The sequence below is a fragment of the Callorhinus ursinus genome, unplaced genomic scaffold, assembly GCF_003265705.2.
Source record: "Callorhinus ursinus isolate GAN/ISIS: 27379988/994484 unplaced genomic scaffold, GSC_fseal_2.0 scaffold41, whole genome shotgun sequence".
NCBI classification, from domain to species: domain Eukaryota; kingdom Metazoa; phylum Chordata; class Mammalia; order Carnivora; family Otariidae; genus Callorhinus; species Callorhinus ursinus.
In genome coordinates, this window is record NW_027397103.1 from 11157694 (window position 1) to 11172937 (window position 15244).

Here is a 15244-nt window from a genome sequence, read left to right on the forward strand (position 1 = left end):
CACATCTACCTCATTCTTTTTGAAAATAGCCTAGTTTTTCATTATATGGTTATGTCATAATATTTTTTAACAGTTCCCACATCCATGGATATTTGTGTTGTCTCCAGATTTTTTTCCATTAAAGCAGTGCCACAATGAACATGAATTTGTATTTGTTTACTTTTGCTATTGTTTTTCTGGGAAAATGCTGTAGAAGAGGAATTGTTGGGTCATAGGGTATGTACATTTAAAATTTTAATAGATGCAGCTAAGTTGCTGTCTAGAAAGCTTGGGCTTATTTATATTCCCGGTTAGGTGGGAGGGTGCTCGTTTTCCTGAGAGCTGGGGTATTGTCCTAGGCATCTTTTTTCATATTTCCATCCTTCGTGCCTGGCACGGAATCAGCGCTCAATAGTGAGTGATGGCTGACTTCATGAAGAGAACAAATAGCACGTTTGCATAAGGCTGAGTTAGTTTTATTTTTTTTTAATTGAGGTAAAATTCACATAATTTAAAAATTCACCATTGTAAAGTATGCAGTTCAATGGCATTTGGCACATTTACAGTGTTGTGCAATCACCACCTGTATCTAGTTCCAACTGCTTTTTTTTAAAAAGATTTTAAAGTAATCTCTATGCCCAGCGTGGGGCTCGAACTCACAACCCTGAGATCAGGAGTTGCATGCTCCAGCCAACCAGGCGCCCCTGTTTCCAAAATATTTTCAATCCTCCAAAAAGAAAACCCAAAACTATCAGCTGTCACTCCCATTCCCCTTGGCAGCCACCGATGTGTGTTCTGTCCCTATGGATTTCCTAATTCTGGACTTTACTTATCAGTGGACTCATACAGCATGTGGTCTTTGTGCCAGTCCTCTCTCACTTCACGTGATGTTTTCGGGGTCCACCCCTGGTACAGCAGGGGTCCGCGCTTCATTCCTTTGTACGGCTGAATCATAGTCCATTGTATGGATGGACCACGTTTGGTTCCTCCATAGCCGTTAGGCTTTTGAAGTGAGTCTGTCTGGGAAGCAAGGCAGACCCCAACAAACGGGTGTTCCCCTGCCCTGTTCTGCAGCATTCCTGTGCACACAATATTTGACAGCTGCCCAGAAGGCAACGGCATCGGGGCCATAGCCATCACCCGGGACGCCAAGTACCTGGCAACCATCTCAGATGCTGAAATCCAGGTATGAGGCCCTTGGAGTCGGCCTCAGCAGGCTGGCCAGCCTGTTGAGTGTGTCCCGGTGAGCAGCTCTGCTCAGGCCACATGGCATCTGTGATGCTCTCAGGGAACGACCGGACCCCATGGCCCCTTGTCGGGGGCTCTCTCCCTGGGGCTTAACTCACAGTGCCGTGCTCCGTGAGCCAAAGTTACAGGGTTAGCCCGAGAGCTGTAGGGTACTTCAGCAGCCTTCAGGAACCTTCTTGTTCTCCTTTCTCTGCTGTCACTCACAGAAAGTTTGCATCTGGAGGTGGACCTTAGCAGTGGAAATGCCAGCGTGTACCCTCAACCTTCCCAAGGAGTATGGTGTTCAGGTGAGCTCAATATGAGTCTGTAAAGATATGTCTACAGTTACACTGAGCCCAGGTCCAAACCTACTTTTGGTTTTGCTGGAGTTTGGTTATGGTTTGTAAAAAACCACTTTCATATCCTTGATCTCATTTTAATCTTGATGATAGCAATATTTTTTAAGCATTTATTATATGCCAGATGCTGCTAAGTTCTTTACATAAAGTATCGCACGCAACCCATGCAGACATGCTGAGGAGGAGTTCTTTAGTAACATCTGTGGAATGCTACTATTAATTACTAGATAATTCGTCTAAAGTCATGGTCCAGCAGCCCTTCCTATTCTAGAAGCATGCCCTACACTACTCCTAATATCCAGAAATTATTAGTCTCAATTTGCTTGAAGTGACTTGCCAAGGACACCCACAAAGTTGACTCTGCCGTTCTGCACCATCTTACCTTTGTTTCCTTCATCCCACGCTTGCGGAGTACCTACTATGCGCCAGACACTGTGGAAAGTACTTACCTGGATCCTGGACCTAGAACCCAGTCAGAGGTCTAGGTCTCCGAAAAAACTTTCCTCACAGCTTTTGTAAGCTGAGCTGATACAGTAGCCATCAGCCATAGTCAGTTTTTCTATTGCTGCAAAAAACCCACCTGGGATTTTGATAGAGATTGCGCTGAATCTACGGGTTGCTTTGGGTAGTTGTTGTCCTCCTAACAATCCCCAGGCACAGGCTGTCTTTCCATTTACTTATGTCTTCTTGAATTTCCTTCAGCAGGGTAGCTTGCAGTGTACAGATCTTTAACCTAAGATTTATTCCTAGGTATTTTTATGCTATCATAAGTGGATTCATGTTCTTAATTTCCTTCTTGGATTGTTCATTGCTAGTATATAGAAACTCAACTGATTTTTGTGTGATTTTGTGTCATGAAACTTTGCTAAATACCTGTGGCTACTTAGATTTAAATCAATTAAAGTGAGATAAAACTACAAATTCATTTCCTCAACGTCACTACATTTCAAGTACTCACCAGCCACCTGTGGCTAGTGGCCGCCATGTTTGACTGAACGGATGAGCGAATGTCTCTGTCACGATGGAACGCGCTGTTGGACAGCAGTGCAAGGCCCCAAGTCTGGAAGGGCTCTGCTGTCAGCCTGCCTGCGCTCCTGCCCACCCAGCTGAAACGAATCCCTCGATTTGGCCTTGAGTCACAAAGGGCAAGTGAGTGCTGGCTTTAGCCAAGCATGGCCTGGCTTTCTAATAGGCTGGCTGTTTCGTTTCTAGAGACAACTGTCTCGTCCTCCGAGCTCCCCAGCCCTTCCTCTTACTCTCGTCTGATGACCTCTCTCATTTTGCCTTGAGAGAATGGAGGCCATCGGTTACAAACGCTGGCCTATTCTCACTCCCAGGCCTACAGGCTGCTTTCAACCTCACCACCGTGTCTTGCCCCTCTTAAGTGTTGGAGAGGCCAGGGCACGAGATGCCACCCCCTCATGTGCTCAAGGCCCTCTCCCGCAGTGATCAGCTCTCCCTCTACTGGATGGTTATCCCCTCCGCAGATGCACATGCTTTCGTGTCACCCATTTTTGGAGAACGCCATGGACGGACGGCACATCTCCTTCCAGTTCTTGCTCTCTGTGCCTCTTCATAGTAACACGTCTCTGAAGAGCTGTCTATACCCGCTTCCTTACTTCATCATCTCTTGCTTTTTTGTGCACAAAATATTTGATCTCTTTGTATTTTCATTGCTAAATAAGGCATACATGCAAAATGTGTACATTTTAAGGAACAAAACAGAATGTACCTGTGTGTTTACTGCCGGGTCAAGAAAGAGCATCACCCAAACCCTAGAAGTCCCTTTGTCCCCCTTCCCCGATCTCGTCCCCAACCTTGCTTTCTAAAGTTAACCAGTGTCCCAAATTTTATGTTACATATTCTCTTGCTTTCCTTTATACTTTTCTCCAGCAATGTATGTATCCCTCAGTACTCTCTCTCTTTTTTTTTTTTGAGCATGCGCACACGCGCGCGCACAAGAGAGTGTGCATGACCCGGGAGGGGCAGAAAGAGAGGGAGAGAGAGACTCTCACGCAGGCTCCACACTGAGTGCAGAGCCCAACATGGGGCTTGATCTCAGGACTCCGAGGTCATGGCCTGAGCCCAAATCAAGAGTTGGATACTTAACCAACTGAGCCACCCAGGTGCCCCCCCCCAACCTTTTTTTAAGTAGGCTCCACACCCAACATAGGGCTGCAATTCAAGACCCCGAGATCAAGAGCTGCACACTCTACTGACTAAGCAGCCCGGCACCCCTCCCTCAGTACTATCCTATTTTGTTTTACCTGTTTTGTTTGTTACATATTTGGAGTCATAATTGCTTCATTTTCTCCGCCTTGTTTCTGAGATTCATCCATGTTGATTATTGAGCTATAATTCATTAATTTTCACTGCTGTATAATCTCTCCTTGTTTGAGTATAATACAGCTCATTTATCCTACTGATGATGAACATTTTGGTTCTTTTGATCTGTCTTCCACCCACCCATGGCTCTACCAAATCTGTGTTTATCACGGTCAGTTGGTGGTGTTTCCAAGTCGACGAGCACTATTAAATCCTCAGTAGCACCCCTCCCAGTGGGGGTTCAAGACACCTTTCCTGCTGGCTCACTGACCTTTCCTGGGCTCCTCTGTGGGCTGGTCCTCTTTCTTTCTTTCTTTCTTTCTTTTTAAAAGATTTTATTTATTTATTTGACAGAGAGAGAGAGCACAAGTAGAGGAAGCAGCAGAGGGAGAAGCAGGCTCCCCACTGAGCAGGTAGCCCAACGTGGGGCTCGATCCCAGGACCCTGGGATCATGACCTGAGCCGAAGGCAGACGCTTAACGACTGAGCCCCCCAGGCGCCCCGCTTGTCGTCTTTCATCACACACCTTCTAACTGTTGGCAGGCCTCAGGGTTGAGTTGTGGGGGCTCCTCTTCTCGCTACACCTTCTTCCTGGGTGTTGTCATCCATTCCTATGTCTTTTAAGTACTGTGTACTCCGCAGACGCATTCCGAAATCCTTCCTCCCCTTTCTGTTTCCACTGCATGACTCCTGCATGACTACAACATCCTCCCAGCTGATCTGTGTTCACTCTTTTCCCAATCCTACGAGTCTTCCTGCAGCAGTCAGAGCGATAATTCTTAAATAAGCAAAACGGATTATATCACTCTCTTACTTCAAGTCTTTGAGTGACTTTCCACTGTGATGGGAATAAACCTCAACTCCCCCTCCACCCATCTCCCAACATCTACCCTCCTGTTTATTAATGTTTATTAGTTTGCATACCCTAGAATTTTACAGAAATGGACTTTTTTGTGGAGGGCTCTGGCTTCTTTCATTCAGTTTAATTTTTGAGATTCATCCATGTATGTAGCAATAGTTTATTCCTTCTTATTATTCTTTATGTGTCCTTTATAATGTTAATGCTGAATAGTCATGCATTGAATGGATATGTCACAATCTCTTTATTCACTGTTAAAAGACATTTGCACCATTTCCGATTTGTGGCTGTTGAAAACAAAGGTGCATGAAATTTCATGCACAAGTCTTTGTAGGGATATACGCTTTCATTTCTCTTGGTAATTATCTTTGTTTTTGAAGGCTATTTTCCCTAACTATAGGATTGTAGGTTGGTAGTTCTCTTATTTCACTACTTTGAAGCTGTTATTCCATTGTCTTCAGACTTAACACCATTTCTGTTGAGAAGTCAACTGTCAATCTTATTATTTTGTTTTAAGATTTTATTTATTTATTTGACAGAGAGACACAGCGAGAGAGGGAACACAAGCAGGGGGAGTGGGAGAGGGAGAAGCAGGCCTCCCACAGAGCGGGGAGCCCGATGCGGGGCTCGATCCCAGGACCCTGGGATCATGAACTGAGCCGAAGGCAGACGCTTAACGACTGAGCCACCCAGGCTCCCCAGCTGTCAATCTTATTGTTCCCTCTTTTGAAAGTTATGTGTCTTCCCCCTCCTGCTCCATTCTGGCTGCTTTTAAGATTTTCTGTGGGTTTTCAGCAGTTTTTGATGATGTGTCTATATGTATATGGATGCGTTGTTGATTTAAAAAAAATCCAAACCTAGGTGCCTGGCTGGCTGAGTCAGTGGAGCATGCAACTCTTGATCTTGGGTCATGAGTTTGAGGCCCACATTGGGCATAGAGATTACTTACAAAAAAGGATAAATAAATAAAAATTAAAATCTAAAAAAAAAAAAATACCCAAACATATCTTTTGGGGTTTTTGAACTTGGGATGTCTTATCTTTCCTCAGTTTTGCAAAATTCTCCACCACTGCTTCTTTAAACAATACTTTTATCACCTTTTTAAAATCTTTCCTCTCCTTCTGGAACTCCAATTATACATATATTAGGACCCATCTTGTCCTGTATGTCTCTTATTGTCTTGTCTATATTTTCTGTTCTTTTGTGTCTTTATCCTTCAGTCTGGATATTTTCTCCTATAATTTATCTTCCCTTTGTACTGACTAATTATTTCTTTGGCTATATTTAATTTTCTATTAAATCCTATTTTGAGTTTTTTTTTTAATAATTTTTTTCAGATCTAGAATTTCCATTTAATTCTTTTTAAAAATAGAGTTATTTGCTGAGATTACCCATCTCGCCCTCTACTTTCTTGCACATCGTGACCACGGTTATTGTCAAGTCTGTGTGTCAATGCTATACCTGCGTCTCCTGGGGTTTCTTTCAGATGATTGCTTCCCTCCTCAGTTGTCAGTCATTTAGATTTGTCTCTTTCATATGCCTGGTTATGTTTCATCGAATGCCCAATGTCGTACTTTTAAAAAGTATAGGAATAATTTGAGGCTCAGGATGATAACTTCCTCCAAGGAAGACTTACTTTTACTTCTTGCTGGCATCTGGCAAAGTTAATCAGAGATTAACTTTGATTAGTTGAATCATAGATTGCAGTGATTTGCGACTGATTTCCAGCCTTTGTGAGATCTTGTCCACGCACTTGCTTCCATCTGATCTTCCCCACCCCTTCCCACCCCCCAGGCCTTTGAGCTGTCCTGAAATTACTTCTTAAACACTGGCACTGGTCCTTTACATTCCTGGAGTAGGCAAGGAATAGGTGATGTGGTAGAGGTGGCAGAAATGGAACTTAAGACATGTTTCTAGAATCTGTCTCCCAGGGCTGCCCCCTGCAGCCCTTCACATCAGGCTGCAGCCACCCTGTCCCAACCACATACCCTGGCAGGACATGCGCCTAAGTCTCCCCAGGGGTCTCCACTGTGTTGTTGCTGTGTTGTTTAGCTTCTGCATTTTGTGGTTTCCTCACTTCCATAGTTACTGCGGGTTTGATTTTTGGGAAGGGAGCCAGGCGGCCCATGCTATTCACCACGTTGGCAAGAATCAGAAACTTTTTCCAGTATTTGGCATTCATTGCAAGTTACCTTGTGGCCTTGTCAAATTTAGAAATGTGTATGCAGCAGTTTTTGTCCAAAAGGACACAGAGTAAAGGTTATTAGTGAATATTGTGCTACTTTTGCTTGTTCCAATTTACAGATGATGAATTATAATAAATAAGACTAAATAAGAAAGGGAACACATTTGAGACCATTAATTTTAACACTCAGTGTTTAAATTATATTCTTATTGCTTACAAAATGCTGTGTTTTTTCTGTTCCTACTCAGCTATTTATTATAATAAAAATTTATTTATTTTTAACATTTAGCTTAGCCAGAGAGAAACAGAAAATTTATTGTAATGTAATATATTTCCATACTTTATATTTCAGAACTACCTTACTTTTAATCCAACAAATAATAAAGAATTGGTGAGCAATAGTAAAACACGGGCAATATATTATTTGTGGGTAAGTAGAAATATTTTGATTTGCCTTAAATGTAGGGACAAGTATATATTCATTCCCTGAGTACAGATGTTTTGGTAATGTAACAATATAGTATCTACTTAGGAAGCAATAAATATGTATTAAAATGGTTTGATTTAATTATAGCATTTATTTTAGTCTCGTTGGAAATTAGTGTATTAAATCAGAAGCAGCTAATTTAAATTTCATTTAATTTTTTAAAGTAATGAAGCAAATATTTATTTGAATGTCAGGTTTAAAAAATACAGGGTTTTTCAGGACCTTGGCTTTTACTCCCTTTTAGAAAGGAATTAGCAAACAGATCAGTAATATATATACTGACACAGGGCAGAATCATGAGATTAAAAAAAAAATCAGAGTTAAACATAAAATTACCCTATGACCCAGCAATTCCTAAATCCAAAAGAATTTTTTTAAAAAGATTTTATTTATTTATTTGACAGAGAGAGACACAGCGAGAGAGGGAACACAAGCAGGGAGTGGGAGAGGGAGAAGCAGACCCCCCGCGGAGCAGGGAGTCCCATGTGGGGCTCAATCCCGGGGCTCTGGGATCATGACCTGAGCCGAAGGCAGACGCTTAACGACTGAGCCACCCAGGTGCCCCAATCCAAAAGAATTTAAAACAGGCATTCAAACAAATACATGCATACAAGTGTCCATAGCAGCAGTATTCTTTGCAATAACGAAAAGGTAGAAGTAAACCAAATGTCCACCAGCTAATGAATGCATAAACAAAATGTGGTCCATCCGTACAATGAACTATGATTCAGCCATAAGAAGGAACGAGGCACTGACACCCACTACAACGTGGATGAACCTTGTAAACATCATGGTAAATGAAAGAAGCCAGACACAACAAGCCCCATGCTGTATGATTCCATTGATACGAAATGTCCAGAATAGGAGAATCCATGAGACAAAGTGCAGAATGGTGGTTGTCGGGGGCTGGGGGAGGGGTACGCATGACAGCTTAAAGGAGAGGGGGCTTCCTTTTGGGGTGATTAAAATGTCCTGGAACTAGACAGAGGGGATGGTTGCACAGCATTATTAATGTACTAAATGTCCCTGAATTGTACACTTTCAAATGATTAATAGTTGGGGCACCTGGCTGGCTCAGTCAGCGGAGCATATGACTCTTGCTCTTGGAGTTGTGAGTTCAGGCCCCACGTTGGGTGTAGAGATACTTAAAAATAAAATCTTTATAATTAATTGAATTTAAATTTTAAAAAATGTAAAAAAAATAAAGTCTTTTAAAAAATAATAAAATGATTAATGGTTAATTTTATGTTATGTGAATTTTACCTCAATTAAAAATGCAAAACAAAAACAATCACTAATTTTCAGTGGTTGTCATTACTTCCCATACTTATTGTAGCTTTAATGCCTTATAACTGTGGCAATCAGATTTGCATTTACTACCATTTAAAGTCACAGTCATTTGTGCCATTTTTTTACGTACTTCCTTTTCTTTCAGAATTTTTTTTTTTAAAGATTTTATTTATTTATTTATTTGACAGAGAGAGACACAGCGAGAGAGGGAACACAAGCAGGGGGAGTGGGAGAGAGAGAAGCAGGCCTCCCACAGAGCAGGGAGCCCGATGCCGGGTTTGATGTGGGGCTGGATCCCAGGACCCTGGGATCATGACCTGAGCCGAAGGCAGACGCTTAACGACTGAGCCACCCAGGTGCCCCTCTTTCAGAATGTTTTCAGATGTTCCTGGAGGCAGCAGATTCTCTTATCTGTAGAGATTGCAAAGCTCTGACCCTGTTTAGATGCATTTGTTTTGATTTGTGGTTATATTAGTTCTTTCTTTTGGAAACCAGGTCTTTTTGTAGTAGTGATTATTTTTTCTGTACTTATCAGTATGAAGAGGGAAATATACTTGCTCACAGTGCCCCACGTTTAACAGAAAAAGTGAGTATGCCTATTGCATTTTTATGTGTCAGATTTTGTGGAGAGTAAATAAGTATGTGTAAGCTTAGTCACTTTGGGCTACTCTGTATGTCTTGATATTAAACCGTTGGGAAATCATTTGACATTTTTACTTGGGTCCTTTACCATATTGAATTGTCAGCTGAAAATAATGGAACCATTGTGCAAAATAAAATATTATGGAAAAGAAAGTTGACTGCCCTGAGAAAATATCCAAAAAAGTGATGGCTTTACTAACCTATGTGTGCTATGACAAAGAATGGAAGTTACTTTGGACTGATGTAATAAATATTTGAACACGAGTGGCTCCTTTTTAGTCTACCCAGCTTTTAGAGTAACACAACACAGTCTTGGGTATTTAAATGTTTCAGAGCCAGTAGAAAGGTGGTGAGGCAGGTGTTGCGGGAAACTGTTTATCTTGCCTGCTTGCCTGGAGCTGTCGCATCTGAGGTGGACCTTGGGTCCTGTCTCCTGCAACAACTTCTGCATTTGACAACCATGTAATCTGCCCTCAGTGAGCACCTTATGGTGTTTCTTCTGCTTCCTTTCTTCACTCTTGGTACAATTTACAGAAATTTATTTTTAAGAGGGCATGCCAAAAAAAAAAAAAAGATGAGATGGATGAATACAAAGAGATTATTCTGTCTGCAAACTCTTTTTCATAAATCAAAGTTATTAAACAGTAAAGCCAATTCTCATTTATTCCTGGCAGTTACGTTCCATAAAGTCTCCGCAGACCTCAGTTAGTGAATACAATACAAAATCATTGCTCCTAGGAGAAATACAGGATTGGGTTCCTGCCAGCCTCGGGTCAGAACAGTTTCATTAAAAAAAAAAACAAAAAAAAAAAACAGTTTCATCAACAGATCGATACATAACCTTGTTTTATGTGTGTTTTTGTTTGAAGACACCATATTTAATACATAATGTTGATTCATTAGCATTGACGCACAGCCAACAGCTCTGAAACACATGCCTGAATGAAGTTTATCTAACTCAGGTATATTCTCTGGAAGGTACTTCATGGCCTTCTCACACTTAGGAATGCTAGACAACATTTCAGTACCATGTTTGGGGCTAGTTTAAATACTGCCATCACCGGGCGCCTGGGTGGCTCAGTTGGTTGAGCAACTGCCTTCGGCTCAGGTCATGATCCTGGAGTCCCGGGATCGAGTCCCGCATTGGGCTCCCTGCTCGGCGAGGAGCCTGCTTCTCCCTCTGACCCTCTCCCCTCTCATGTGCTCTCTCTCTCTCTCTCATTCTCACTCTCTCAAATAAATAAATCTTAAATAAATAAATAAATACTGCCATCACCAACAGAAAGCACCTCAAAAACGTGAACAATATGGCACTAAACAGACCCTGAAAATGACACTTGTTTACAGTTTGAGAGCTGAAACAAGAAGGCAGAGCATGTCCTTGCTCGACCTCGGCTAGGAACGTGGGCACAGGGAGAGTCAAATTTTTGCCACTCTGCACGTGCACATGTCTGCAAACGATCATGAAAGTGCCATGAGGGTTGATTTGGGGGTCATAAATGAATTTTAGTGAGGAGGTGAATTTGCAAATACAGAACACACAAACGAGGACTGACTTCAGCTTGAAATGAAAATGCCTTGTATAGAAGCAGAACAGCTCTTAGGAAGAACCTGATGCCCTTACTTGACCAGTTATTGTTTTACTAACCCTCTTGTGTTCAAGACAGAAGAGGTGAGCCTTAGGGTCTTCTCCGTGTAGTTAGAGAACTGGGCAGCAAACCTGCTGTATCGCATGACACATGGAGGAGTTTCTTTGATTTATTCATTCATTAAACACTCCCTGAGGGGCTCCATTAACACTCTGGGTTCTTTCTACACTTGGTCTCCAAGACGTTGCCTAAGAAAGATGGCCCTAGTGCCTTATTTTATGTAGCACAAATTTCTTGAGGAGTCAGGGGCATGTCTGTGTACAGTACTTAATTTCTACTGATGGTAAAATAGTTTATGGGAAAAAAAGTTTATAATTACAAGACTGGGATAATTATTTTTGTGATATCTTACACTGGAGCATGCTTTTGCTCATGATAGACATTAGTTTCATCAGTTTCTGAAACCTCAGTAAGAGAAATTGAACAGGTATAAACAAGTGGCTAAACACCTTTTCATTTGCTTTAAGCAAACAGTTTAACCCAGTACACAACCCTTCACTTGCTCCTAGCAGACCTTCAGAGGTTCAGAATGGCCTGCACCATGGCAATCCACGGGGGAGAGATTTCTTAGTGATTGGTTTTTTAATTGTATCTTTTTCCTACTGTAAATCAATGTAATATTATAAAATATGCCGTATTGACAAATGCTTTGTTTTATATTTATTACCAACGTCACTTATAATCTGTCTTTTGAAATGCAGACATTCAACAAGCTTGTGGGAAAATTTAGCCAGTCAGTCTTTCATTTGAATTTAACACAAATACTCTCAGCAACAATGGAAGGGAAGCTGGTTGTCTGGGACATACATCGCCCGCCATCCTCTGCCTCTGCCTTGGTGGGCTCTCCTCACATTAAACCTTGTAAATTGGTTCATTTGCAGAAAGAGGGCATCACTGTGCTCACTACAGTTGATAGGTAATTAACTTAATTAAAAAGTAGCTATTAGTGATTACCAAAGTATATTAAAAGCCTTTCGGATGTATACATATATTTTGTATATGCATAGAATATTTCTGGTGAAATTCATTATTAACTGGGAATGTTTGGTGCCTCTGAGGAAAAGAACAGAGAAGTAGAATCAAGGGTCGGGGTGGATTCACCTCTTCTTGTAGTCTCATTGGTACTAATTGGTTTGCCTTTTTTTTTTTTTTTTAATCATGGGCATGCATTACTTTAAAAAATCCCTCTGTGTTGGTGAAACAAAAAGAAACTTGTTTTTTTCTTCCATACTAATTAGACTTATTTTGCACCCTAAATGTTACATACTTTAATTTTAAGAAACTAATGTGAATAGCTGTATTGCTTTTTCTGATTACAAAATAACACCCATTATGAAAAGATGAAATACAACAGAACTTTATGAAGTTTACTGACTCGAGAGGCAGTGGGGGCTCAGAGAGGGTCATTAAAAGCCTTAGTCTCAGACAAAAGGGGGTTCACATCCCTTCCTTGCTGAGTGACTCGGGGCAAGGGACTTAACTTGGCTGAACCTCCATTTTTCCATCTGCAAAATGGGCATGACCACACTCTCTCTCAGAGTGATTTCATGAGGATTTTGAGGCAAGCCATGTAAAACTCGTAGCACCTTGTCTGGCACAGGGGAGCTCTAGATGAAATAGTCCTTATTAGTATGTTCGAGAAGTTCCCAATAGGGATGGAGGACGCTGCCTAATGACAGGGACCATGCACATGTAGTTGGAGTCACTGTGCCATCTGCTTTCCAGAAGCCCTGCTTTCCTTTTCATTTCTTTTAATACAGGAAGCAGTGAGGTCCTGGCATGGCTTTACAAAGAGAAATGCAAATTGTCCTCACTCAGGGGTGTGGAAAAGACAATAGTAGAATTGCAACTGATGATGAATCAACCTTCAATTAGTTGGAGGGGTTAGGGCGCAGTAAAGACCAAGGCCTGGGTTCCCCTTCTCTCCATGTTAAATAAAAGCCAGCCAGGACCAGGGAGCCCCCATGAAGGGTCTTGAAAACACTTGGCCTGTTTTGCCGCTTCTGTCCAGCAGAGGGCAGTGAAAGATGTTGTAGCCAATTACTCTGCCTACCTGCCTTGCTTATTTATCGGAAACGGCATTTAATCACTTTGCATCTATAAGAGGAAATTCATCCCCCTATCCCGCCCGTGATTACACCTATGTCAGAGGCTTAAAAAAAAAAAAAAAAAGCCCATTTGGGATGGATCTGAGGCCTGGAAATAAAAGGCATTTTGTCATGCGACACTGCCTTGGGCTGTGAGACTGGACAGGGTTTTACTATGGCTCTGAGAGCAGGGCCTTCCTGTAAAGCAGCTTGTGTGCTGTTGCAGAGCTGTGTGGTTTCGGAGGGCTGGTAGATGGGCTCTGGTGTCCTCTGTGGTCTCGTGGCAGAGAATGTCAACACCGCCCACTGCCACTGCACAGGGCTGATCTGGGAGGGCAGGGAGAGGAGAGCGAGAGCGTGTGCTCTGCGTTAGGCGCACCTCGACCCTGCACAGTCTAGCCATGGGGCCCATAGGGTTGCCCCGTGTGAGTCCGTCCCGTGCGATATTTGGGACATACTCCTACTAAAAGATTACTCATTGCTTAACTGAAATTCAAATTTCGTGGGGCATCCTGCGTTTTTATTTGCTAAATCTGGCAACCCCAGGCCTTGAGCAAATTTCTCAACTTCTCTGAGCCTTAGTTTCCCAGATGTAAAGCGGAACAACAGTAAAAGCAGCCTCATAGGACAGTATTAAGTGAAGTTTTTACAACACCTGGAGTCCAGAGCCGGACTTATAATTAGCTGTTCAGTAGTTGGTACTACTGTTAGTTACCAAACGGGTGTTTTTCTCCATTTCAGCTATATTGTCACAGGTGATATTAGAGGCAACATTAAGTTCTACGATCATACCCTGTCCATTGTTAACTGGTACAGCAACTTCAAACTGAGCTCCATAAGGACCCTGTCATTTTCAAAGACCCCAGCAGCTCCGCCCACTGAAAAATCAAACTATCCTCCAGACTGCACTTTAAAAGGTGACCTTTTTATTGTAAGGTAAGTTGTTAATGAATCTAGTCATTTGAATGGCCAACAAATGATTGATGTCCTCTCTGTTAGTTGGCATGCGGTGGAATGTTCACCTTGTTCCCGGGACACGAGATAGAACAGGATTTCCACAGAGGTCCTTTATGGGGCTCTCAGGTGGATCTCCACAGCTGATTATAGTCACTGTTCAATCATTTTTTAAAATGAAGCATTATTTTCTTTTAAGAATCTTTAGCAAATGGAAACTGGAAAGGGTTTATCCCTGAGCTCCAGTCTCTGTTGTGTTTGGAGTCCTTTGCTGTAGCTTGGTGTCTTTTCTTGAAGGCGAGTTTGTCCTAGCCGCTGCGGTTAAAGGCATTTGATAATTAATAGCCATAACATTTCAAGACTGAATTATCTGTGAGTCTGCTTAATTACCCTTGCAGTATTTGCAGGCACATCTGTGTGTGTGCGCCAAACTCCGTATTTGCATACACAAATGAATATTTGCATGTGCAGATTAGCTAATTGTACAACTGACTGTCCATCTGCATACTTAATGACTCAATTTACATGTAGAAATGTGGGCTTTTTCTCTTGCAAATGGAGGCTGTTGGATATTGGTAGTGTATTTTTGGAGATGTTGGGTTAATAATGTCACTAAATTACAGACGACAGAGGCGTTTCCTGTGCAATTAGAAGCAGAATAGCTGACGTGCCCCATTCCCTGCAAACACTGATGCTGTTGGGTCTCTCCTTGGCAAACAGGAATCTTATCATTGGAACATCTGATGCAACAGTGTACCACTTAACGACAGATGGGACCAAACTCGAGAAGTTATTCGTGGAGCCCAAGGATGCCATTTGTGCCATCTCCTGCCACCCATACCAACCCCTTATCGCCATTGGGAGTTTCTGTGGGATGATCAAAGTGTGGGATTATGAAAAGAAAAAGTACCTTTTCAGCAGGGTCTTTGAGAAGGGGCTTGGCGTCCAGAGTCTAACCTACAATCCTGAAGGTATTTTCATTTTATCAGCCTATCTTGGGCTCCAAAAAAAAAAAAAAAAACCAGACCCAAATGGCTGTGCCCTTGGCTGTGTCGGCTCCAGGAAGTTTACCTTGACCGCTGTCCCCACAGCCGGCTAGATGAGACACTTTGTCCCTCGGGACCCTGCAGCACTCTGTGCCTAGTCGTGTCTGACCACTCACCCCAGTGACTCAGTGACTCATGCTTTTCCGTTTATTTCT

General features: G+C 42.2%; 1 protein-coding gene across 7 annotated transcripts in view; it reads left to right on the forward strand.

The window, feature by feature from the left end:
• Window positions 1–15244, forward strand: part of CFAP251 (cilia and flagella associated protein 251) — a 64743-nt gene that overhangs the window by 14494 nt on the left and 35005 nt on the right. For all 7 annotated transcript variants that reach the window (XR_012374879.1, XM_025889849.2, XM_073881189.1 and 4 more), the window contains 7 exons: window positions 1054–1165; window positions 1434–1514; window positions 7287–7364; window positions 9247–9297; window positions 11704–11918; window positions 13831–14025; window positions 14764–15014. Coding sequence is in view for 6 of the 7 variants with exons in the window: in XM_025889849.2 (XP_025745634.1) it covers window positions 1054–1165; window positions 1434–1514; window positions 7287–7364; window positions 9247–9297; window positions 11704–11918; window positions 13831–14025; window positions 14764–15014 (983 nt within the window). In the remaining variant the exon portion in view is untranslated. The remainder of the gene's footprint in view (window positions 1–1053; window positions 1166–1433; window positions 1515–7286; window positions 7365–9246; window positions 9298–11703; window positions 11919–13830; window positions 14026–14763; window positions 15015–15244) is intronic.